Source organism: Phyllostomus discolor, chromosome 4 (assembly GCF_004126475.2).
Source record: "Phyllostomus discolor isolate MPI-MPIP mPhyDis1 chromosome 4, mPhyDis1.pri.v3, whole genome shotgun sequence".
NCBI lineage: Eukaryota > Metazoa > Chordata > Mammalia > Chiroptera > Phyllostomidae > Phyllostomus > Phyllostomus discolor.
This window is the reverse complement of record NC_040906.2, coordinates 109608244-109632964: the sequence shown is the minus strand read 5'-3', so window position 1 is coordinate 109632964 and position 24721 is coordinate 109608244. Positions and strand designations below refer to the sequence as shown.

At 48.1% G+C, this 24721-nt stretch overlaps 1 protein-coding gene across 5 annotated transcripts in view; it reads right to left on the bottom strand.

The window, feature by feature from the left end:
* BRPF3 (bromodomain and PHD finger containing 3) overlaps positions 1–23445 on the bottom strand; it is a 32883-nt gene extending 9438 nt beyond the window's left edge. The window contains exons 1-10 of one of the 5 annotated variants that reach the window (XR_004902728.1): positions 23193–23445; positions 18813–20268; positions 15871–16027; positions 13370–13501; positions 10928–11056; positions 10243–10633; positions 9286–9588; positions 7151–7657; positions 4173–4266; positions 568–665 (exon numbers count right to left, since the gene is read on the bottom strand). Coding sequence is in view for 4 of the 5 variants with exons in the window: in XM_036024024.1 (XP_035879917.1) it covers positions 568–665; positions 4173–4266; positions 7151–7657; positions 9286–9588; positions 10243–10633; positions 10928–11056; positions 13370–13501; positions 15871–16027; positions 18813–20263 (3262 nt within the window). In the remaining variant the exon portion in view is untranslated. The remainder of the gene's footprint in view (positions 1–567; positions 666–4172; positions 4267–7150; positions 7658–9285; positions 9589–10242; positions 10634–10927; positions 11057–13369; positions 13502–15870; positions 16028–18812; positions 20269–23192) is intronic. The other 4 variants (XM_036024024.1, XM_036024022.1, XM_036024023.1 and 1 more) reach the window with 4 other exon arrangements.
* Positions 23446–24721: the final 1276 nt, after the last annotated feature.

The following is a 24721-nucleotide window of genomic DNA, read 5'->3' as shown; positions in this document are numbered from 1 at the left end:
ATGGCCTATGTACAAGGTTGCTCACTGCAGCACTGATTGTAACAAATCGGTGAAAACAACTGAAATGTCCATCTGTAGAGGGGGCTGGCTAAGCAAAGGATGGCACTCCTACATTAGGCAGATGATGAAAAGCATGGAATGATCTCTAAGATATATTACTAATGGGAAAGAAACAAAGGTGGGAGGACCACGTGTATATTAGGCTTCCTTAGTCACTCTCCTACACACACACACATGAAGTTTGGCTTGTCTATGTAAGGGTTATGTCCAGAAAGACACAAAAGACTGCCAACAGTGGCTGCCCTAGGCAGAAGAGGACTGGTTTTTCATTATGCAACCTTGTTGTACCTTTCTAATTTTTGTTACCATGTGCGCATATTACCAATTCCAATTTAAGACGAATTAGGGATGAAAAAAAGAGTATGAATGACCTGGGAAGGAAGACCATCTCCCTGCCCAGTGCCCAAGGAGGGTCTCCGGGTCTAGCCAGACCACAGAACTAGTTCTTTAGCAGGCCTGCCACCCTTCCCTCCCACCCCGCAAATCCACCTGTATACCACTCCTCACCTGAGCCACTGTAGTCAGAGTCTCCGTTCACCCCTTCTAGGAAGGGCACTCGAGACAGGGCTGGTTTCCCACGGCTGCGTTTGGGGGGCATCAGACCACTACACACAGAGTAAGGGGGGAGACTAAAATGAGCAATTTCAATGACTAAAACCCCTACTCCTGCTCCCCCATGGCTGTTAGGAGTAGAGCTGCATAAACCCTTCAAGGCGAATGGTTTCTCACCTTCCCCTCAAAACTCACATTAAGCTATGATACACTTCAGAAAGTTCCCATGAGGCTTTGAGGAACCGTTTCATCCATGTGGAAGGACTGAAACTGGGAAGAGATGCCTGCTCTCCTGCTTGGGAACCTTGGACTTCATTCAGAGGAAAGGTCACCCCAGGCACTTGTCAATCCTTTCAGAGTTTAAACAGTGGGGCCATGAGGAGGACCCATCTCACATCTGCCCAGAATTCTTTGCTCTGTGGCTCACACTGCTTGTTCTTTGGAAACCAATTTGTTTTTAGAAGTACAAAAATCTGACTCCCAAATTTTCTATAAAAGACATGTCTTTTAAAAAATCCACTTCTCACTTCCACTTTATGTGTGTGAATTTTTCTTAGACAGAGATAGGGTTCTTTTTAACATGGCTACTGCAAAGAAGTAAAAAAATATATTAGATGAAGACTAAAAGATAATAAGAAAAAATGAGAACAGCAATGCCAGAGTAATGGTGTAATCTGCACCCATCCAGGCATCAGTATGTTTAAATAGCTCCCAATGCAATTCTAATGTACAAACATAGTTGGGAGTCTCTGGGCGACAATGATGTGGCTAAGGCTTTCTTTTCACTCAAACTTTCCAGTATATAATTTTTCAACAAAAAAATGATTAAAAGACAGGCAATAATTTTCAGAAGAACAGAAATGCTTAAGAAACCTCTGGTGGTGTAACAGGAGGCCGGGTTTAGGACTGGTTGGAGAGCAGGGTACTCCAGTTTTACGAATCATAACTGACTTCAGCATAGGCTTACACAGAAAACTGGCACAACCAGAAATCAATGAATCACAATCCTTTAATAACTAGTAGGTTGAGAGCTTTTTCCCTGCTAGTCAAAATTAGGGTCTGCTTGGAAACACACAGAGAACACTCAGTTCACATTTAGGTTCAGTTTCCACTGACCCTACAAAAACCTGTCACTTAGAGATTCTGGGCCTTATCAAAATATAAGGTACTAATAGTTTTATTAGGAAAGCCTCTCTTAGTTCCCATCATGGGTCTGGGAAGACATCTTCAAATATAACAAAAAAGGAAAAGGGTCCAGTAAAGTGGTTGAGAGATTAAAATACAGAGCCAGACTACCTGGGTTCAGAACCTGGCTCTTTATTCAGTAGTTCTGTGACCTTGAGTAAGTTAGATCAGCCTCTTTGAGGCTGTGCCCCCCACGTGTTGCTGTGAGGATCTGATAGATTAATACACAGGAGGCACTCAGTATTGCACACACCAAACACTCAGTAAATGTCAGTTCTATAATAAATATTATATGAAGGGCAGTAAATTTTAATGGGTCACTTTAAATTAATAAACTACCAATGTTGTACTATCTCAAATGATGAGCTCTGAGAAGGACAAGCTCAATAAAATGGGACGCAACACCAAAAGTAGGTCTGTGTTTTCCTGTTTCATAGAAAAAAGCACAAGTGGCTTGATTGTGGCCTGCATTTCAGCCTCTCTCCAAGTTATCCAGGCCTACACAGATGACCCAACCTGTAATCATTCTCTCCACTGGTTTAATACTCAGCACCCTCTAGAAGATAAGCTCCATGAGAAGAGATACCTTCTCAGTGCTTAGAACAGTGCCTGACTCATAGGTGCTCAATTAGTAATTGAAGGAATGACCCATAAGACGGTGTAACCCTAACCTGTTCAGAAAATCCTCAGAACAGATAAACCAAGGAGCATGTATGTGGAGAAAGGGGTGGGGTTAGTGACCACAAGTTCCTTCAGGGTTCTTTCTAATTCTGGGATTATATGATTCCGATCAAATCAATAAGTAAAATGGTCCTTTATGTATTTATCACTGCAGAATAGAAAACAAAAAAGAAAAAGAAAGAAAAAATCCTGGCAGTCGGAGCCCCTGAATCTCCTGCTTTAAACCTTGAAATTCCACTGAGAGCCACTGAGTTAAAGAGGAAATGCCTTCCTAGGGCACTATTTCCACGTTGGGTTAGGGGCCCCAAAATCAGTGGCACTGGACTGGAGTGCTGCACAAAGACAAAACTACAGCCTGAAATGGCAGGCTGACTAGAGCTGGCCTGGCTTGCTACTTGTGGCTCAGAGCTGGGAAGAATGCCCTTTACAGAGAGGGGAGCCCAACACACCTCTGACCTTTAGTCAAGGTGTAGGAGAAGACAGTTTGGTAGCCCACTCCTACCCTACCCTCAATGAACTGGATTTCCAGGCACCATTATCTTTGAAGGGACTCAGGAACTCTGACCCAGGAGCAGGCTAGAAGCATCTTGTAAGGTTCTGAAAGCTCTGCCTCTTCTCTATGCCTGGTAACTGTGTTTTGTCATCTACTCCCCCTATATCTTAAGAGGCTGCAACATGGAAGAGAGTAAATAAAATGGGGCAATTTTGAGGCTTATTGGGGAGGGAAACCTCAAAGGAACCACTGAGAGGCAGGACCTGCCACAGCAAGGTCCAGTCCAGACCCAAGGGGTAGCTGGTCACCTCCCAGGGCCCTACCAGGAGCCCAGCAGCCAGGATAGAACAGACACCTAACAGAACACACACCCACTCTGGTGTGGTGTGGTCTGCTCTGGAGGTGGTTCAAACACAGATAGCATTGCCTTTTGGTGCTCACTGCCCTGGGACCATTGCCCCTACTCTTAACCCCGAATCCACTCAGCAGTCATGTGGAGGGACCATGAGGTCAGTCTTCAGGAAACTCTTCTTTTTCTTTGTGGCACCAAATGTCTCTCATTTCCAAGAGTGCCACACTCCCTGGTTCTTGCAGAGTTCACAAGACAGAAATCCAATAAACTCTTGGACTTGGAAGACACTTTAAGGTTCTGGTATCAGAAATCCTCCCTTCAGGTAAAAGAATGGGAAAAGAAACTCATCCCTTCCTAGCTCAATGATAGTAAAAGAGCTGGGGCCTTTGTCTAATAAAAAGGAATTCCAAATTTCCTGTCAGCTTACTTCTTATTCTCACACCACACCTCTGAAGGAGCCACAGCTATGATGCCTCCAAAGGCAAAGGGTGACATGGTGTTTGCAACGAGCTGAGTTATCTGCGTGGGTCTAGGGGTGGGTAGGGGACTGGTTCAAATGTTAACCTCTCTGGGCAACAGATGTGGCTGGCCCCACCCTCTAGAGCCAAGTTCAGCTTCACAATCCCTGTAAAGCACTCCTCCCCTCCTGGTCAGAGCAGGCCTGAGTCAAAGGTCATGCTTTTTCCTAAGAGCTACTGGAGTTACGGAGCAGAGGCCTCAGGAAATAGCAGGGCTGGGGGAAGAAAAAAATCTGAGATAAGCTGAAGGAGGTTCAATCTGCAGCTGAGTGGAGAATAAAGGGAGAGGTGGGGAAGCTGCCAACAAAGTCCTGGGGACAAGTGTTCTTACCTGCAAGCTTCGAATGCCAATCCACCACTGAGACCCAAACTACATTCCGAGTCAGACCCGCTTTCGGTGTGTTTTCCAAAGCCGTTGGTTACTCCTGCCAAGGATACATAGAGTGAGCCTGAGTGCAGGAACCCCCTCCCCCTGACCTACACTGCAGCGTGTGAGCCGCCTCGGGAGGGCGCAGCAAGGAGGGGTGGTGAGAATGGCTGTGCCTTCCCTACAGAAAATGGATCTTGGGTGGTGGAATCTGATACAGGTTTGGGGGAAATGTTGGCTGAGGCACTGAGCAGACACTGCATTTTCCTTCCCTTCCTCTGGTTTTACTGTAAGAAAAACACAGCACACAGCTCACTTCAGTTATTGTCATCTAGCTACAAAAGGAAATACCAAGACTTCCCCACTCTGGCTGGCTCACAAGTCCCTGGATCTGCTTCTCATTTCAAGCCTCAATTATCAGGGAGTCTCCTCTGCCTCTTGGGGAGCCCACCCGCCTGGCCTCTTCAGATAAACACTCACACACCCTATCCACCGCACAGCTGGCAACAGCCAGCTTCATTCTTTTGGGATGGTGTCAGGGGAGGTTGAAGCAGGATAAGGGCTATGTCAACCACACCCTGAGATATGGAGCAGGGCTCATCAGACTTGGGAAGGGGTTACTTTTCAGCAGAAAAGCAGATGAGACCTTCCTGGGATGGGGAGTGAGAATTCCCTGGGTTCTCGACTGAGATCTAAAATACAGGTCGCTTTTCCCCTTTAAGTTTTGACCTTCCCTTTTGTGAAGATAACATGGTCTTACTCATGGAGGATGCTATTACATTAAGTGTGAATGAGAGGAGATCTGTTTACAGAAGGGAGCCCTTTGGAGGCAAATGAAGACTCCTGCTCATCTCAGGGACCCAACGCTCATCTGCTGTGAAGGCTTCAGCTCCTCTGTCTGTCTACCCAATTCTTAACCACAACCCGCAGTCCTACAAGTCTGAGAGCTGAGTCAAGAGCTCTAACTCACCTTGGCCAGAAAACTGTGAGGCAAGTCACACCTGTAAGAACAGATGTCTGAGCCAGGATATCCAGACTCTGACCCAACTCTGCCTCTAACACTATGACCTCAATTTAAATCACCAAGCCAGCTGTGGCTTAGGTGCCTCATCTGTAGAGAACCATCACCTGCTTATGTGAGGTTCAACGAAGGCTGTGCAGAAGTATACCTGAGTGTCAGGCAGCTGGACTACAGAGGACTAGATTCTAGCTGCATCCCCTAGCAGTGGGCCCTCAGGCTGGATGAGCCTGATGTCTAGTTTCCTAGTAGTGGGACCTTTCATTTCTAGTGCACAGTGTTCTCAGTGTTGTCTGGCTGTGCTTGATATGGCTGAGAGAATGACAATAACTCTTACCATCCACCGCTACATGCCAAATACCTTATATAGAGTATTTCCAATCCTCAGAGCCCTGCAAAATAGGTATCACTAGCCCCATATTAGAAATCAGGAAACAGGGCCAAAGAGTCTGTTTAATTTGCACCAGCTAATTAATTTGCTACAAAGCTGGTAAGAAGATGGAATTTGAACTGAGGTCTGCTTAAGTGCAGGCCTCAAGCTCTTGACTGTACAGTAACATAATGCCCTAATACAGGGGAGCTGGGCCAGACAGGAAGGGAAGATAGTGCTGGACAAATGTTAAGAAGAGAGAAAAGGAGAAAAAGCACGTGCTGACCACCCAGCCCACAGCCGCCGCATAAAAGGACATGAGAGGTACATAAGGAGCAACACCCGCAGTAGGCCCTCTACACCAAGTAAGCTAGCCTTCCGTATCCCACTGAGACTCAACTACTTTGTCTGGCAATGAGGGCCCTGCCTATTCAGGCCCATCTCACCATCCAAACTTGGCTCCTGATGCTCCAAAAGCCCTTCTCCAAACTGTCCCTTATAGGGACTCTGTCCTTGTTTCCATGCACCTGGCACTGATCCCTTTGTACTGTCCACTCCTTTTTATTCTGCCTTCACCCCCCAGGACCAGCTTAGGCATCACCTCTTCATGAAGCCTTCCCAACTCCTCCAGCTCATATTCCCTGAACATCTCCAGCAGTGTTACCTGACATACAGCCACATACTGTCCAGCACCGTGACACGTCTGCACCTCAGGAAACCACCAGCCTTCCCACTAGCCTGTGAACCCTTCTGGAGCTGGAACTGATCCTGACTTATTAACACCCCCCACCAGTGACTGGCTGGTGCTAAACATGTAGTAAGTGTTCTTTAATGATCAAGAACCTATCACCTACTCTGGGACCTCATCTCCTATGACCCCCTGGATCACTCTGCTGAAACCACCGTGGTTCCCTCGCTGTTCCTCAGACAGGCAGACATGTTCCCACCGCCAGGGCCCGTGTACCTGCTAGTCTACCTTTGTCTGTCTCTTTGGAACATTCCTATCCCCGATACTCAAATAGCACACACCTTCAACCCCTCCAGATCTTTAGTCAAATGTCACCTCCTCAGAAGGCCTCCCCTGGCCACCCTCTCTAATCCACCCCAGCATCCCCTATCCTCCTTCCTGCTGGACTTTTCTCCATAACTTCTAATATGAGATACAATTCACTCACTTGCTTTTAGTCTATGTCCCCTCCAAGGGAGGAGATTTTTGCCCAGTACCTAGAATAATGTCAGATACAAATATCTGATGAATACATGAACTAAAATAAAGATAGGACCCATTATACCATATACAGCTTTGCATGCTCCTCAGGGCAAAAAAGAGCCCCAGACACAAATTAACATTCTCAAAATACGTGCTCACAGCCTATCTTCCCAGGCCACTACTCATCATGTGCCAGACCCAATTGTGAGCTAGGGAGTACTCAGTGCTACTATTGGCATCCACAGAGACCGTTAGGGAGGTGGCCAATGGGAGAAGGTTCTGGCTGGCAAGGCAAAGCAGAGAAGCAGATGAGATGTAGCGAGAGAAGTCACAGGCAGGGTCACCTGTTTCTTCCTCCTGCTGCGGGGACCTCTCCCCTTCACTCTCACTACAGCTCCTGCTCCTTGGCCGCTTCCGGGAGTGCTGCTCATCCTCGATGCTGGCAGGAGAGGCGGGAGAGCCCACTGCACCATGGTCCTCACCATTCTCCAGAGCCCCATCTGGGCTCCTCTGCAGCTTAACCCCATTCTTGGCCTTCTTGAAGAGGACTGAGGTGCGGCGGCCCACACTACTGAGTGGGGCACCGGCCGGGGTATCGGAGGCCAGGAGGGACAATCTGTTGATGCCACTGTCACTGAACAGGTGTTGCAAGGGCTCGTTCCCTAGCTGCAGAGGTGACTTTTCCAAAAGCTCATCTTCTTCCACCTTTCTGGGTTTTAGGAATCGGCTTGGAGTTTTGCTATCATTGATTGGTTTTAGAGTGGGGGGATCTGGAGGGGATTCTTGCTCAGACAAGGAAGGTGCAGGCCCAGTGGGCTCCAGGGTTGGTGGGGGAGGCAGTTTGGAGTCATCTGTTAGAGAAAAAGAGAACCTGCTTGAACATTTTAGAAAAAGTCTGTCCCTACATGCCAGATACTGACACTTACAGCCAAGAACCAAAAGGACTGGCTATTACAAGGTTTGAGAAGCATCCCAGGTCTCAGTCTGAGGCAAAGAGAATGTGGGTCTCAGTGTTATTGACTCTAGTAGTCCTCAACCCTGAATATGAATTAAGATCACCTAGTAAGTTTCTTAAAAATTTCAATACCAAGGTCCCATTCCAGACCAAGTGAAACCAAATTTCTAAAGGTGGGGTATTTTCTTTAAGCTGACTAGGTGAGTCTGATGAAGCGAAGGCTACAGACCATTACTCTATACCCGAGAGAGTTGAAAGCCCCCTGTTTAATCAATAATTAGGTAAGTCTCAGCTACACAGATTGGGGGTCTACAATTCTCATTAGGCTCCAGTGTTTTTCCATCTTTCAATGTATTTTGTTTTATGTCACCCAAGTGAAGCAAATGGGACAAGCAGAAAGAATAAGTTTACAGATAGGGAAAAAGGAGGCCAAGTTAAATTGGTGGTCCCCAAACATGTCCATTTACCTACCACCTTGAAACTTTTAAAACTGAGACTTCTAAACCACAGCCAAGACTCCCCTAATCTGAATCCTGAGACCTTTGTTTGAAACCCTCCAGGAGCAGGTGTTGCAGTTGGGCCACTGGGCGTGACTGTGCTGCTGCAGCCCAGGAGTGGGGACACTAGGGGCATGAGGACTCCCCATGGGGAGTCAGGAAGAATCACAATGAACACAAAGCCCTCTGGAGCCAAATATGTCCTCTCAGCCATGTCCCCATTCTCTTCCAACCTAAAATAAAATGGGCCATTTGCTGCACTTTGGCCCCCTTCCCTCTGGAAATAATTCCCAACTTTTTGAATGTATGGATGACAGGCCCGCCCCAGACATAGGCTCAGATCCAAGGACAGGTAGACAGGACAATTCTGTCCCCAGTGAAGTGGAAAGAATGGGAAATAGCTCAGATTTCAAGCCTGAGTCTCTGAGAGTTACTTCCCCAGCTGTCTTTTTTAATTTGGACTTTCTGCTTGGGATGAGCCTATAGACTTGGCCAGCTAGGGTCAAAGCCATGAAGTAGTCTGAGAGCCCAGACTATCTTTAGAGTCTCTCCTTTCTATCCCCCACACCACAACCAGAGCTGCTCTAAAAGCCTCTCTACATAATGGTATAAGGTGAGTTGATATTTAACTGGTATGCGCAACATGACCATATCAGGTACAAAATACAGAAACACTTCTTTACTGGTTAATAACAGCTGCTGGGCCCCAGCATCTGACACTCCCTGACCTGCCTGCCCACAACCTAGTGACTAAATATCTGCATCAGTGGCCACCAGAGGTACGCTCCAATACAACAGTCAACATCTACTCTGACTGATAAACTGTGGTCTCTACTGATTGTTAAGTATTTTGAATATCATCCTTGGGTATACATGGAAGAGCGTGTGACCCCTCTGATGGCTTTCGCTTGCCCACAAAGGTCAGACCTAAATTCAAAGAAAGATGCTTCTATTATGGGATTTCAGCTTAATTCTTGCTCCTTTACCCTGCCCTCCAGCACCCTGCCTGCCCATGCCTGTCTCTCACCTCTGTCCCCATCATCTTCTGGCTCCTCCTGTGGGGCCTGATCGAGCACAGCCGCATCCCCCTGAAGCCCTGCTGGCAGCTCTCCATTGGACACAGTCTTGTTCACTGAGAGTGGCTGTGGTGGCAGCGGCTGGGCCAGCTTCTGCCGAAGAGCATTGATCTCCCGGCGCAGCATGCGGACACGGCGAGTCCGGGCCCCACTGGACCTCATGGCACTCACCAGGTCCAGTTTCTCCAGCAGCTCCTTCAGCTGCACCTCTGGGGACAAATGGGCCCGGTTCTCTGGGATGAGGATGTTGTCCACTGCCAGGGAGAAGGAAGGACAGAAGGGACTGAAGGACCTGCTCAGCCCAGGGCAAGGGGAAGGGGCTGAACCCTTGAGATGCAAAATATTCTGGAATGCCTGGGCCATTGGCTTCCACCAACATCACTCTGGGGCCTTGGCCCTGGCACCACTGCTGCTCACAAGGCAGCCACAGGGACAAAATCAGAATCTGGAAAACATCTGCAGGGAGCAGTCCACAGTCACATCTATGGGCTCCATGGAGAAGGCACAAGGCAGTTTGGCAATCCCCTGGCCTCAGTGACTGTCTGGCTGCTGCTGTCAAGAAGGAGAGCGTAGGGGCAGGCAGAGAGCGGGTCTCAGAGGCAATTCCATTGTTTAGTCCTCTATCTGCACTCTTCCATCTGAATATGACATACAGCAGCATTGCACTTCCCTCCCCCATGGCTCCAATGCCATACAGAAGGGTCCAGGAGAGGAAGACCCCAGTTGAGGCTTTAGCTTTTCAAGCAGACAGCTAGTACCTGATCTCCCTTGTCTACCATTCAGGAAGTGCTCAGTGAATTAGTTAAACTTCAATCCTTGGAACTGTCCCAGCCACAAGCAGATGTATTCCAGCCTGTGCCTACCCCAAGCTTTGCTCCTAGAGTCTACCCTATGGCCCCAAGACCCACCCGGATTTCTGGCACTCTGGGCTCTGTCCTTGTGCCTCTTTCTGGCCCCTCTCCTCTCCACCCACCCAGGCTTCTCACCATCTTCCCAGGAGAAGCGGTAAAAGTCCTCCAATTTGGGTGACTCGGGCAGGTGGGTGCCCCTCTCGGGGTCATAGCCGATGTTCTCTGCCTGCCGCCGGGCGTGCCGCAGGATGGCCCCTCCCAGGTCCCGCAGGCGGACAGCTGCTCGGTGGAAAATTGTGTCTTTAGCATTATACTTCATGCAGTTGGTAACTATAAGGTTAAAGTCCTCCTCAAACTCCTCCAAGGTGCAGTACAGATGGGACTCCAGCTTCCTCCTCATAGTAGAAAAATCCATTGGCTTGGATATGAATTCCAGGTAATCTGGAACCTAAACATATAAAACCTGTACATTTACAACAACCATTTACTAGCCAAACAGATGCACCCTTCACAGGCACTTTTGCCTCCCCGTTTTGTGGTTTGGCCATTCTGGGCTAGCTCAGAGCCCCAGAGCCCTGGCCCACCCTGGCCTGCTGACCCCTGCCATGGGCAAGTGTGCTAGCCTTACCAGACACCCCCAGGTTTTGTACACTCTGTCACCCAACGCCCTCCTGGCCTACTCAGATCCTGTTGCCAGTTCAAGAGGGGCTCACCACTTAGGAAGTGGGGTAGGGGGACTTGCCTCACTCAGGTTGACAGGTTCAGCGAAGATGTGTGCAGGATCCTTCTCCTGCAGCAAGTCCAGTGTTGTCCTCAGCAAAACATTGAATGGCATCAGCTCTAGCTCCATGGCAGCCTGCTGGACCTTGATCTGTGGGGAGGTGGGCAGAAATCAGGACACACCCACCTCCCCCCATCCTGCCACAGAGGCACTGAACTTTTTCTTGACAACTGGACTTTTTGTGTAAAAAATTTTATAAAAATTTTTTATAATTAAATTTTCACATGCTATTATTAAGTTGACCAGTTTATAAGAAGCTAACACTTAACTTATAGCCTAGAAATAAAGAAACTAACAGCTACCACTATGTGGATGTTTCCTATGTATCAAACACCACACCGAAATTTGGCGTAACGATAATTATACAGTTGACAATTGAACAGCACAGGTTTGAACTGAGCAAGTCCATCCATACATTGGTTTTTTTCAATAAATACTGTAAATGTATTTTATCTTCCTTATGATTTTAACATTTCCTTTTCTCTAGCTTACTTTATCGTAAGAATACAGCACACAATACATATAATATACAAAATATGCCAATCAACTATTTATATTAGCAGTAAGCTTCTGGTCAACAGTACGAAATTAGTAGTTAAATCTTTCAGGAGTCAAAAGCTATATGTGGATTTTAAATTAAGTAGGGGGCCAGAGCCACTAATGCTCATAATTTTCAAGAGTCAACTATAAGAATAATTAATACTTTTATGGTCCTTTCTAAGTGCCAAGTAACATTCTAAGCATGTTACATAACATAAGTGAATATATGAGTTAGGTGCAGATGAGATATTTTACAAAGAGGAAACTGAGACTGACTGGCCCAAGGTCACAAGCTAATAAGGGACAGAGCTGGGACTCGTCCCAGGCAGCTTGGTTCTACAGCGTGTGCTTTTGATGGCTTTGCTACACTGCCTCAATATTTATGTTAGTTATCACAATAACCCTGAAGGAGCAACTTATCCCCATTTTATAAATCTGAAACCTGAGGTTTGGGATGAATATGATGAGTCCTTACTAACCCAAGGTCACTTGGCTAGAAAAGAACAGAGACAAGATTTGAATCCAGATCTGCAGGAGTTTGAACTGGCCCAAGGAGCAGTGATGACTTAAAATGTGCCTTGAGCCCAAATTCCCACCTACCGTGCTGAGATATTGATCCCACTGGCCTTTGGAAGTCTGGGTTGGCCTGGAGTGACTTACCAAGCTTACCCCCGCAAGCAGCAAGCAGCCTCACGTATTTACAGTACTATGCTGGGAAATGTTATTTTCTATGTGTGCCTATTGTGCAAAGGTTGGGAAGCCATAGATCAGACTATGAAAAGTCTTGCCTCTTGGCTCTATCAAAACAGGTCTACTTGCTTCCTTTTCCCTTTCATTTCTGTGAACCAGAGGCAGGAAGAAAAGCTCAGCTGCAGAACCAGGCCTGGTATAGCAGACAGTTTGAATCCATGGAGAAGGTCCTGAGATATCCTCTGTGGCCATCCACCTAGGTATGGCAAGAGCTGCCCAGTCTCAGAGGTGGAAACTCAGGCCTTGCACTGGGGCTGAACAGTGAAGTGGGAGTTTGGAGAAAGAGAGAAAGAACATCTTTAACCCAGGCATATGAAGCCTGTAAGTAATAGCTACTAGACCTGGACAAGAGAAAACAGCATGGGCTTATCATTCATTCAATAGTATTTACTCTTTGCCATGTGCAGAGCACTGCAGTAGACACTTCAGGGAGGCAAAGAATATCAATAATGATGATGATGGCAGCTGACTCTACGGCCCCTAATTTATGCTAGGCACTGTTCCGTGCTCTTTAAATATGTAAGTCATCTAATCCTTACAACAACCTCATGAGGTAGATTCTATCATTACTTTCATTTCACTGAGGTGTAAGGAGATTTAGTAACTTACTCAATGTCACCCAAGTAATAAGTGGCAGAGTCAGGATTTAAAACCCAGGCAGTCTGGTGCCATAGTTCATATTAACTACCTACCTCAACATTCCCCACACTTAGAGGCTTAAAATACCCTTGAATAGAGGTTGGAAAATTTAAATGATCAAGACCATAAGTGTTTAAGGGCCTAGTGAACACCCTCAGAAGCTCCCAGGCCAGAGATGATGTCTATCAGAATGGCCTCAGAAGCTTTTCAAAATACTTAAGGCCAGGTTCCCCTTGAGAGTCCAGGTAAGAAACTCCAGGGATTGACCCAAGTATATATTAAGGTTGTGCTTGAGGTCACCAGAAGTTGAACTCCCAATGAGAAGCTATCAGCAGCACAACAGAGCAGGCAGCCTTGGAGCAAGAAGGGCAGAAAGTTTACACCAGGCAGGGGCTCCAGGTCTCCTGGTAACACACTCAAAGTGGGAGAAAAAGTTCTTGAACAAGAGCCATGGGGCTCAGAGCTCCTCCTCACCTGCTCCCGCTTGAGTTTCTCTCTCTTCCGAATCAACTCAATCAGCAGCCGGGCTCGCTCCAGGTCATGCCGGAGCTTCTGCCAGTATTTCAGCTCTTCCTTCACTGCACTCGTTTTCTCATCCTGCTCTCGCTGTGGGGGGCGGGGGGGAGAGAAAGGAAGGAGGAGCTAGAGGCCTTCTTCCTACTCAAAGTCCTTTTCCAATTCAAACCTCATGGGGCCTTCGCAAGTAAGAGTCCCACCCCTTCCTTGAGCCGTGTTCCTCAAAGGCCCCCCCCCCCACTCTCCACCCCATTCCTTCCTCCTGTGTGCTTCCCTGACCTTGTAACAATGTCTCTTCACTGTAGCACAATAATTGTTGGGGTGAGATCTGGGACTGTTTCACCTACCTATGGGGACACCAATGAGCAGCTGTGCCCCTCAAGACTGGAAAGAATTTCAGAAGGAAACTAATACACATCTCAGGGTGGAAAGAATTTCACCCTAGATTCTAGGGCCTAGAGCTTTGACTTTGGGCTAGAAAACAAAGTGTTCTCACTATAAACTTGTACTAACTGACTTTAGAACACTACCACTACCACCACCACCAAATACATGATTCCAGACCTAGAAGTTGTTATAGTGTAATAAGGGGAAGGAAGAAGCTCAGGATTTGACACACAAAGGCACAGTAGCAAAAAGACAACAAAAACTGATCAGATAGACTAAATATAAAATGCTGAGAGAATATAAAATAGAGAGGGTCTGAGTGGGTTGAGGTTAGGTCAGGGAAGGCTTCCTGGGGGAGGCAATCTTTCTAGGTTTTCACGTAGTGATGAACATGGATGACTAAAGCAGTAAGGAAGGCCTCTTTTGGAACTGAAGAAAACACAGAGCAAAAGTATGGAGGCAGAATTAGTGATTCTTTGCTTGGTGAAAAAAACGGGCTGGCCAGAGCAGAGGAACTGGAAAAACCACAAAAGCCAAGGAAGACCCAGGATCCAGCTGACAAGAAGCCTCAAATGCCAGGAAAGATAGCCTGAAGCCTGGACATGGCCTGCCTGGAGAGAGGAAAAATATTCTGGAAAAGAAAGTGACAGGATGGAAAATGGAACGTAAGTCATTACCAGTTGTAGAGCAAAGACAGAATTAGAGATTGGTGACTGCCTAGAAAGCTATTGCTGAAACTAATATACAAGGCACATAGATGAACAGTGTAGCAAGAGAATGGAGACAAAGGGCCATATACTGATAAATCTCCCAAAGAGTTTAGGGGACGATTAAATGTGGCTCATTATAGAGGGAAAAGTCAGGAGTAACTATAAGGTAGGGAACATCTGAGGTCAAGAGGGTGGTTTCATGACAATAATGAGGAAATATATTTACTAAGAGGAAGATAATGAAATCAGCTTCTAATACCTGAGTTATAGGAAATAATATCTACATGGACATCTATAGTTCCTGTGCCCTAGAGGGACTAAGGGCAGAAAACAAGGGTGAGGACAAGACGAGAAACCTGGAGCGACTGCCACAGTTATTTACAACTATGTGAGCAGACAAGTTCTCCAAGCAGACAGGCAGGCAGCTAAGCCCCTGGAAATGTTACTATCAAGGAGTAAGAAGTGGATGGGCACAGGGATGGATGCAGTCTGTGGCGTAGAGGAGGTGGGAAATGGTGTCACAAAGAACGTCTAAGACAGGTGTCAAATGTGGCCTAACAGTCACTAAAGTGAGAATCTGAGAAGACTTGCTGGGCTGGGAGGAGGTCACTGATGTTCCAGGGGAGTATGTGGATCATTTTGAGGAGGGATCGGATATAAACGTGCACCTCAGGACTCTAGTTACAAAAGGCAAAAGTGGAATCAGACAGAATGCAGAGGGCACCACAGTCATGTGAAGGACTGCTTCATCTCTGGAGTAGCAGTGTGGGAACATTTAAAGGCAGAAGTAATGGAGCAAGTGAAGAGGGAAAGAGAACAAAATGTTAAAAGTTTCTCAGGAGGCCTCTACGCTTGCAGAAAACACTAAATATATAGCAACTTCAGTTGCTAGTGGCTAAAAAGGCCATGACAATTGAGCAGGCTATGCACTACAGCTTAGATGGTAAATCTGTGCTTTTTCTATGAAAAATTTTTTGGCAGATGGCATATAGTGTCTTGACGAAAGTGAAACTTTTCCTAATTTGTGCCATGTGACTGCCTGGTTCTCATTCATCCTAATTCTTCCGTTCTGCCACATCTAAAGGGTTTTCTCCATATATACGGAAAGTTGGGCTTGCTCTCCACTATCCCCTAAAATATGCTCCAAAGTCAAACCTCTCCCATCCAGAAGGAGCTGCTGTCTAGTCTGAAGAGCTCTATAGTGCTGGAGTTTGTTTCTGGGAGAGACCACCTAGAGGGATGATCACATAAAGGCAAAGGATACACAGAGGGCTGAGGGAAGGGGGAGCCCCAGCCATCATTCCTTCTCCTCTACTCTCCACCTCCTTTACCCCTCCACCTCCAAATCACCATGTCACCTACCTGTTCAGCGTTTCTTTGGGACTGCAGGTGGGAGTGCAAGCGCCGGATGAGGGGGACACCATTCCGTGCCTGCCGCTTCAACAGCCAATAGTTGTGAAGCCGCTGCATAAACTGGGTTTTCCTCTGAAAGGAGAGACCACTACAGATCTTGTTCAACCTTAAGTAGAGGCACAGGGAAGTGAAATGCAGGATCAGTGGGTAACGCAGATTATAGCCTCCTCTCCAGACCCTACTTCATTTCTGAAGCTTATAAAGAAACACAGAATAAAGTGGCCAAATGCCTCACCTCAGAGAAAGGCTTGAAAAGGACAGCCAAGTTAAGCAGCTCAGATTCACCTGACTTTCCACCTCCTGCATCATAACCCTAAACCTCCAAAATGACCCTCTCCCAGAAACCCTGTTTCCTGCAGTCCTGAACTCCTAAGAAACAGGCCTATAGCCCCAAAACCCTAGCCTTCTCTTGATAAAGGTAGCAAGAGAGAACAGGAACTTGAGTAAGCTATGGGCAATGTGGTCACTATTTCCTGTGGCTGTGGGTCCCACCAGACGAGGGAGTTAGTCCATGGCCAAGCTAGAAGGAAAACTAGTAGAAGTACAGCAGGCTACTCCTTCCTGAGCCCAAATGCAACCCCTTGAGTTGTCTGACCTCTGGTTTTTCATTAAAAACCTCAGCAGCCTAAAAATGTCTAATGTTTAACCAAACTGTATATTTATATGGATCTAAAGGTATAAGAGGATGGAGAATCTGAAAACCTGGCCGGCTAAACTACCCTAAAAGAGAAGTCTTAAGTTTAGAGTTTAAGCCAGTAACAAGTGGAGGGAAGGGAAAGGGGCAGAAAGAGAATTCACGAAAGCCTACAATCTCTATCCTAACACCCATACTGAAAGATGGGTAACATTATTCCCATGTTACAAAAGATGGAAAGGCAGCTTAGGAACAGAGGTTGAATAAATGTCAAAGTTCCTAATGCAGTTAATAAGATGATGGAGCTAGGGTGGGATCCAAATCCACAATCTCTTTGCTATACCATGCTGTGTTCCACAATTGGTTATCCACCAGGTAAGCAAGGCCTCAGAGCTCCTGTGGTGTTTCCACTGCTTTGTCTTCATCCCACTCCACTGAAAGGAAGATAAGCATGGCTGAACAAGAAGGTAAGACCTAAGAAGGATGGGCATATTGGACTTGATATCACTCACCTAGGCCTTGCACCTTTCCTGGGTCAGACATTCCTGCCCCAAAGCCAAGCTTACAAAATCAGGGCCTAGGCTTTTCCCGAAGAACAGATCCCCCACCAATGCCCATGCCAAGCACACCTGCCCAGATGCAGGCAGCCCCCTCCCTCTACAACCTCTTGGCTCTGGAGGGTCCCAATAGCATTTGTGCAGATAGAAAAAAGAATAACAATAATAAAATAGCAGCAGCAGCAGCCACCATTTATTGAGTGCTTACTATTTGCCAGGCACTGTGCTAAGCGCTTTACTTGTATTATTTATTTCTCACAACTCTAGGAAGTAGGTTCATTTACAAATAAATATCCTAGGTCTTAAAGAAGTTAAGTAACTTGCCAAAGGTCACACAGGTAGGTAGTGATAGAAACAGCATTCAAATGTAGGTTTGTCTGGTTCTTAGTCAGCCTACAAGACACATGAGAGCAGACACAACAAAAAGTCTGGTCCCAGGACACAACCACCCTATGGAAGGGGACTAAGCATTCACCCATTCATCTCAAGGAAGAGGGTAGCCTGGAACAGTGCTGTGACTAGAAGATATATTTCTAGTCGATAGAATTATAACTCAAGCCATGGCTTGCAACAAGAGCCTCTTTCCCCTAACCTTCCACACTCTTGTGTCTTCTTCCCAACTGACAAGTTTGGTTGCCTATTTTCCTCATAGAAGTCATTCTCACTACCCTCTAGTACTCCTCCCAATTCTTCTCATCAAGTGAGACAGACAGCAGGTACAGAACCTACAGGCATCATGAGCTCCAGCTTGTGGTCTAGAGTCTGCCACTTTCCACCTGGTTCCAGCCCTTAGAACAGGACTTGGCATATAGTAAGTGCTCAATAAATATCTCATTGAATAAATAAAGGAGTGAACAACTTTACCTCCTGTGGCCCACGGTTTCTTCATCTGGGGGTGTGGGAGAAGGTGCAAGGACTACATTAGATAAATTATCTCCAAGGCTCCTTCCTACTCTAACACTGTATACTTTTTCATGAATATCACCCTTGAGATGAGCCTCTGGTAGAAAATCTCCCATCCCTCCAACAGCTCCAGCTACCTCCCTGGTAGTTTAACAAGTACATTGGTCTCTCCACACTCAGTGAGCTTAGTTACACAGCTGAACTGAGTGATCCTAAATCCAAGAGCTTCTCAAGAGGAGCTCCCCACACTACCTCCACCCCTCCTGAAAATCCCCATCATTCCCAGGACCAAGCTTTCTGGAGAGCAGAAATCCATACTGACCCAGTAAACTGGAAGTAGCTGTATCACTTCCAGTTGTGGAAATATGTGGGGAGGATTTTAAGTGTCACAAAAAACAGGCAATGAAGGATGGGATTCAACTGGCATTTACAAAGACCACAGATGCTAAGCATCTAGAAACATCTGGGACAGTCCTAGTAATGAAGAATTATCCTGTCCAAAGTGCCACCTGTGCCCCTCCCTGTTGAAAGATACTGCCTTAGACATCCTGTCACCTGAGATTCTAAGCAACTTGAGTGTTTGTCTCACCTTGAACCAAAGGATATACATTGTTCTGAGGACATTATCAAAACTACAAACTGGACTAGGCAAGCCCAGGGTCCAAAGGAGAAATTTGAGGGCACACAAGAGAACAGACGTTCACCAACAGTGCTTGGGGAAGGAGGCCTGGCTCAGGGCCAACACCAGCCCAAGAAGAAACCATGAGTCTCTAGGGTACCTTCCTGGGCAGGCTCACCTATAAGAGGGTATCTGTGGGACGGTGACCAATGGGACAGTGGAGGGTGTGTCTCGTCCCACTTCTTCTGGCTCTTTCTTGATCTTTTGCTTCAAAGTCATCTTGTTCTTCTTAGGCACTCCCTTAACAGGGCCACCTATTCCCCCCTGGCCTTCATCTTCCTCCTCTTCTTCCACCTCTTCCTTCTCTTCTTCCACCCCACAGCCTTCCTTCAGCCCTTCCTCATCCCCAGCCTCACTGAGGCTTTCAGGGGAGTCACCCTTCCTTCTAGCAGTGGCAGCACCTGGCGGTGAGTGGGCCTCACAGTAGGCAGTCTTGCGCACTGTGAAGATGGTGCCATTGAGGCTAGTCTCACGCATGGGCTCAATCTTCATGAAAAGCCCAGCCCGCTGTGCACATGTCACATGGAAGGCTGTGTAGCAGTTCATCTTATGGCACTGGATGGCTGCACCCAGCCCCTTCTGCTTGCAGATATAGCAGGTCAGTTTCCAGCGGGCAGGTGGGATGTTGTCAATGCCCTCAATGGGCTCCAGGAACACGGTGTTGGCGAAACAGACTTCAGGGATCCAGATGGCACACACCACGTGGGCCCAGTGCCCATCGCTGGTCTGTTTGAAGGCGCCACCTTTATTGGGGCAGAGGACACAATCCACAGGCCGGGAGGGAGACTGCAAGCAGCAGCGGCATAGCCACTGACCCTCAGGGATGTAGGGGACGCCATAGCACTCCTGGTGTACAGCTAGGTTGCAGATGTCACAGAAAAGAATGACATTGCTATTGTGGCATTCGTCATCCAGGCACACACAACAGAAGGCATCTTCATCAATGAGTGACTGTTGGGCCCCACTGCTACGACTCTCCAAGTATGACTCCTTCTCAAGCCGGTCTACCAGCAGCTCAAAAGTATCTGCTGACACCAAACTGTGCCCATCTACTCGCCGCTTCTCATTCACCATGTCCAACCAGGCAAAGTCCTCCTCATCCATGTCATACTCTACCTCTGCATCCAGGTCTTCAGGTGGTTTCTCAATGTAACGGTAGTAGGCAGCAGGCAATGGGGGTGCTTCTGGCTGACTGCCTGAGTCCACCAAGCGGAAGCTGGGCTGTGGGAGGTGGAAGGAAGTGCCGGGTGCATGCTTGGAACAGGAATCCTTCTTCTTGCCCTTGGATGAGGGTTTTTTGGATTTGCCAGGGAACTGAGGCTGCTCACTATTTTCCTTGTTACTATTACATTCAGTGATATCCTGGGCAGTCAGCTCATCCTCTGTGATGATCTTGAGCGGGTCATAGATGCTGATACGATGCAGGCGTCCATCAATGTCCACCTCAACAATCCGTTGGGCCTGGGCATATGTCAGGGTCTCCCGGGTAGGTGAGCACTTGAGACTGTAGGGGGATGGGGAACGCCGGCCCTCGGCATTCTGCCGTGACTTCTGTTGAGGCTTCCTCATGGCACCTGGGAAACAAGGGAACAGGCAGGCCGAAGGAGAAAAGGCCAGGAGACATTGAAGTGGATATACTTATTCACCCTTCCATCTGACCAAGTGGCCAAGCAAGAAATAGGACTGAATGTCCCCTCTGTCTGAACATTCTGACCCCCAGATGTCCCCATGGCTTGCTCCTTTGCCTCCTACAAGTTTTTCCACAAACACTACTTCTCAGTGAGACCTTCCCTGACCTCTTTATCTAAAATTGAAAACCCCTTTTCCCTACCAGCAATCTATTATCCTGCTTTATTTTTCACTATAATACTCACCATCTTTTACTGTGCTGTGGAATTTATCTCTTTATCATGTATGTTTGCTTCCTTCTACTAGAATATAAGCTCCATGAGGGGAGAGATTTGTACCTGTCTTGTTCAGTATATCCCCAGCACCTGGAATGGTGCCTGGCTCCCATAAGTACTATATTTATTGTATAAGTATTTCTCCTCTCATTCAACTAATACTTGAGCATTGTATAAGTACTAGTTGAATGAAAGAAGAAATAAAACATGCATGATGCCTGCCCTCTAGTTATATCTGATTAAAGGGACAGACAAGTAAATAGATCCAAACAATGCAAACATAAGGCTGTGGGACTGCTAACTATGGAAAAGCGGGGGGGGGGGGGGGGTTAAGGCTTCAGAAAAGAAAACAAGAACAGCATCGATTTTTAAGCTCTGGACATGAACAGTGGTCCCATCAAAGGATCACAAATTCACAGGTCTGGAGTCTTCTTCCAAACCATCTTACCATGATCAGAAACCTTATCCCCCTGACCATGCCCAGGGCTAAAGGGGTGAAAGCACACAAAATATCTATCTCATGCAGTCTAAGGACTTCAGACTATAGTATTCAGGGTTTTATCTGCAAAAAAGCAGCATTCAGGAGACACTGGCTAGTACATCTCAAAGCAAAAGCTCTGGAAGTGGCCCCAAGTGGCACTGAAGTTGTAAGCTGACCTATCTGAGGCCCTCATTATTAAGGCCAAGGTGAATGGGGCAATACCTGTGGTAAACTCTCAATGCATTGTTTCAAAAAGGCCCTCTTTTTTCAAAATACTTATATCTAGTCTAGTCTTGTGCAGCAAAGAGTAAGCCTGGAAGTTTTCTACCTCATTCTCTGGATGGTCAGAACTATGACAAGCTCAAAGGATCTGTGGTAAGCAGTCACTTAGGCCATCACTACCAGGAAAGATCTTTGGGGATATGTTGCCCTGAGGTGTGGGTAGAGACTTGAAAGGGTATGAACAGGAAGAGGATTTCAAGGAGAAAAACAGTTTGACACCTTGGTTGAAAAGCCTACCATCTCTATCTATAAAATGGAGATGATGACAATGATGACCATCACCTCCATTTTACAGACGAATAAATAAAAAGTTCAGAAAGGTGTCACTACACCCAAGTGATAAAGCTCCAATTCAAACCCAGATCTTTAACCTACTCAACTCATCTTACTAGGAGGAAAGAACACCACAGAGATGCCCTGGTCTGGCAAAAAAGAGGCTCTGGGGCAATCTAGGTTTTATTCTTGGCCCTAAATGACCTAAAGAGTCACTTAAACTCTCTGTGTTTCTATACTCCCATCAGTAAAATGAAATCAATAAAATCTACCTCTTAAGGATTGCTATTTGTCAGTAAGGTATGATTAAGATCATTTAAAAGGTCTTCCAATCCCAAAGTGTGACTGAAACAATCAAAAAACAAAGTGGCTGAGCAACAGTGCCAGACGGGCACCCATCCTATTTGGAGCCAAAGGAAACGATCATCACAGCAACTCTGTCCAGGTTCCCAAGGCCCTTGGCCACTATACATCTTATAAAGGCCAGCTCCTTGAGGGTAGCCCGTGACAATAGACTGCCTTATTGCCTCCTCCCCCTCAAGGGTATGGAGACCCTTACACAGGTGTGAAAACCTACCTCACTTCTAGCGTGAAATAGTTTAGAGAGGCTGTGGCCCCTTTGTTAATGCAACTCTATCCTTCCTCCCTCCCTGGCAGCTCAGGTATCTCTCCACCAAGCAGCAAGTGGCTAGGGAGACCTCTTTGGTCCCGCCCAAGCCTCTAGACACTGGTGGTCATACTCTAGAAGGAAAAGGGCTGCTGCTGAGGAAAATGAAATGAGTTCACCCACAAGGAGCTTACAGTCTATTTTTTGGCGGGAGTTTCTCATCCCATACAACCCTCCCCACATACACACCTCCCAATAACTCGAACACCCCCCAGAGGTGTACTGCACATTCCCTGAGACCTCGCTGACCCATACCACCCAGGACCTCAAAGAACGAAGAGTTTCTGCAATTAGTCTGTACCCCTGCGCCCCACAAGAGATACTCATGAGACGAGGACCGCAGCCAAGCTTCTTGCCCCTTTAAAGGGGCACCATTTCCAAAAGAATCTTGACCCTTCAGAGGAGCAAGGAAATAATACCTCCACCTCAGAGGGGAAGGGGCGAGCGCGCCACACCGACTGACTCAAAGCCCGACCCTCGGACAGAAAGCCAGCACTAGCGAAACAGCGGGGCATACAAGCGAGTGCCCATTGGTCGTCTCACCTGCCCGTTAAAAAAACCCGGAGGGCTAAGGGACACTCAGGGGTGGAACTCTCCTCAGGCATGACCAATTGGAGAGCGTGGCGGGGGCGGGGCTTGGTGGCTGAGCTTCCAGAGCCAGGGGGGAAAAACAAGATGGCGGCTGCAGGAGGGGGTCCTCGCTTTTCTGCTCCCCCCTCACCCGCCCTCCTCTTCCCCGCCGCCACCCGCGCTATGGGAGAGGGCTTTCGCACTCCCCTCGCCCCGCTCGGAAAGCCCCCCGCTTCCCTCCCCAGCCCGCGCAGTCCTTGGTCCCGTAGGCCCCGCTGCCCCCGCCCCCGCTCTGTCCGGCCCCGCAGACGCCCCCATTACCTCAGCCGCCCGCCCGGCCCCAACGTTCGGGGGACCCTGGGCGCGGACAGGCCGGCGGTCAAGCAGGTCGGCGCGGCCCGGGGAGTGGAGCACGGCCTCCCGCGCTGGCCTCCGTGGGCACAGTCGTGCCCCCTCCCGGCCCGCGCTGGGCCCCAGCCCGGCCGCCACCACCGCTCCCGGGGGAGGAGGGGGAATGGAGCCGCCGCCGCCGCCGCCGCTACCGCCACGGAGCCCGGCCGAAGGGAGGGAGGGATCAGCCCCCAGGCAGGATCCGCCCCTCCGGCCTCCCCCCGCCACCTCCACCCCTTCTCTCGCTCCCTCCCTGGCTCCGCGGGCTCTCCCGCTGAACGGGAGCGAGAGCGCGAAAGAGGGGGAAACGGGAAAATATCCCCCCGCCCGTGTCGGGCGCAGCGGCGGCCGGGGCGGCGCTGAGGAGCGCGGAGCCGCCGCCGCCACGGGGCACGGTCCCCGGCTCGGCCTCACGGTGGCGGTGCGGACGCGGCAGGGGCGCGGAGCAGAAACGGGGTCTACGCCCGCTGCAGCCCCGAGTCACTCAGGCCCAGCCCTGCGTCGGCGAGCCAGACGAAAGACTGGGACACTAGGGTCTCGTCGGGAAAGACGGGGATCCCTAACTAGAGTGGGCAGTCTTCTCCCCATATGCCCGCGGGGTGTTGGCTGAGGTATGGGGCAACAGCCCCCCGCCCGCCTTGCATTTCGAGGGCCCCTTCAAAGGTTAAGCCAGAGCAGTCAGTAAAGTCAAAACCAGTCTGTAGTTTCTTGAGGTGCAGGTGCCTGCACTTTTCCCAGAAAGTCATCCCCCACCCCCTACCCTCCCGCTCGGTCGGAGGACAAAGGTCTCAGTGACGTCCATCCCCTCCCCCAGTACGGACAACTAGGAAAGATCTGCCTTTGTTGTCTACAGGTGAGCATCTTGTTGCTCACGAGACACCCCTAGGACACAGACCTGACTTTTCATTGTGCCACCTCTACCCTCTGGGTTTAAAAAGAGTAAACATCAAAGTTTGTCAGTCTACTTAGGGACGTCCGGTAACTGGTTTTTATCACTGTAGACACGAGAAACATTCTCTCCTTAAACCCGATTGGGCTAGGAGTCGGTTAATTTAAGGCAATAATTGGCTTTCTAAAAGATGCTTGACAAATGACAACTTCAGGCTTTCAGATGTAATCAGACTGGCTTTTGTTTTGCTGAATTTAAGAAGACGGCTCCTTTGCCGCCCACTTTTTAATTGGAAAGTTTACCTCGCATGACTGAAGTCCCAAGCACCAATATTTAATGATGTTTATAGAGAACGTATGGATAAACTGCCTTTAAGTATGAAGATGAGTGACGTATTTTGAAAGAGTTTCCTCTGCCCACGCTGGTGGTGTAGCTTAGTGAAACTTTCACAACTTCTTGGTTGGTTCTGAAGATCAAGGATACAGATTCGAGAATCAGAGGATGGAGGATCAAGGGTTAGGACCCAAGTCTCCCACATGTTTAAACTGAAACGTACTGCTGCTTTTGAAGT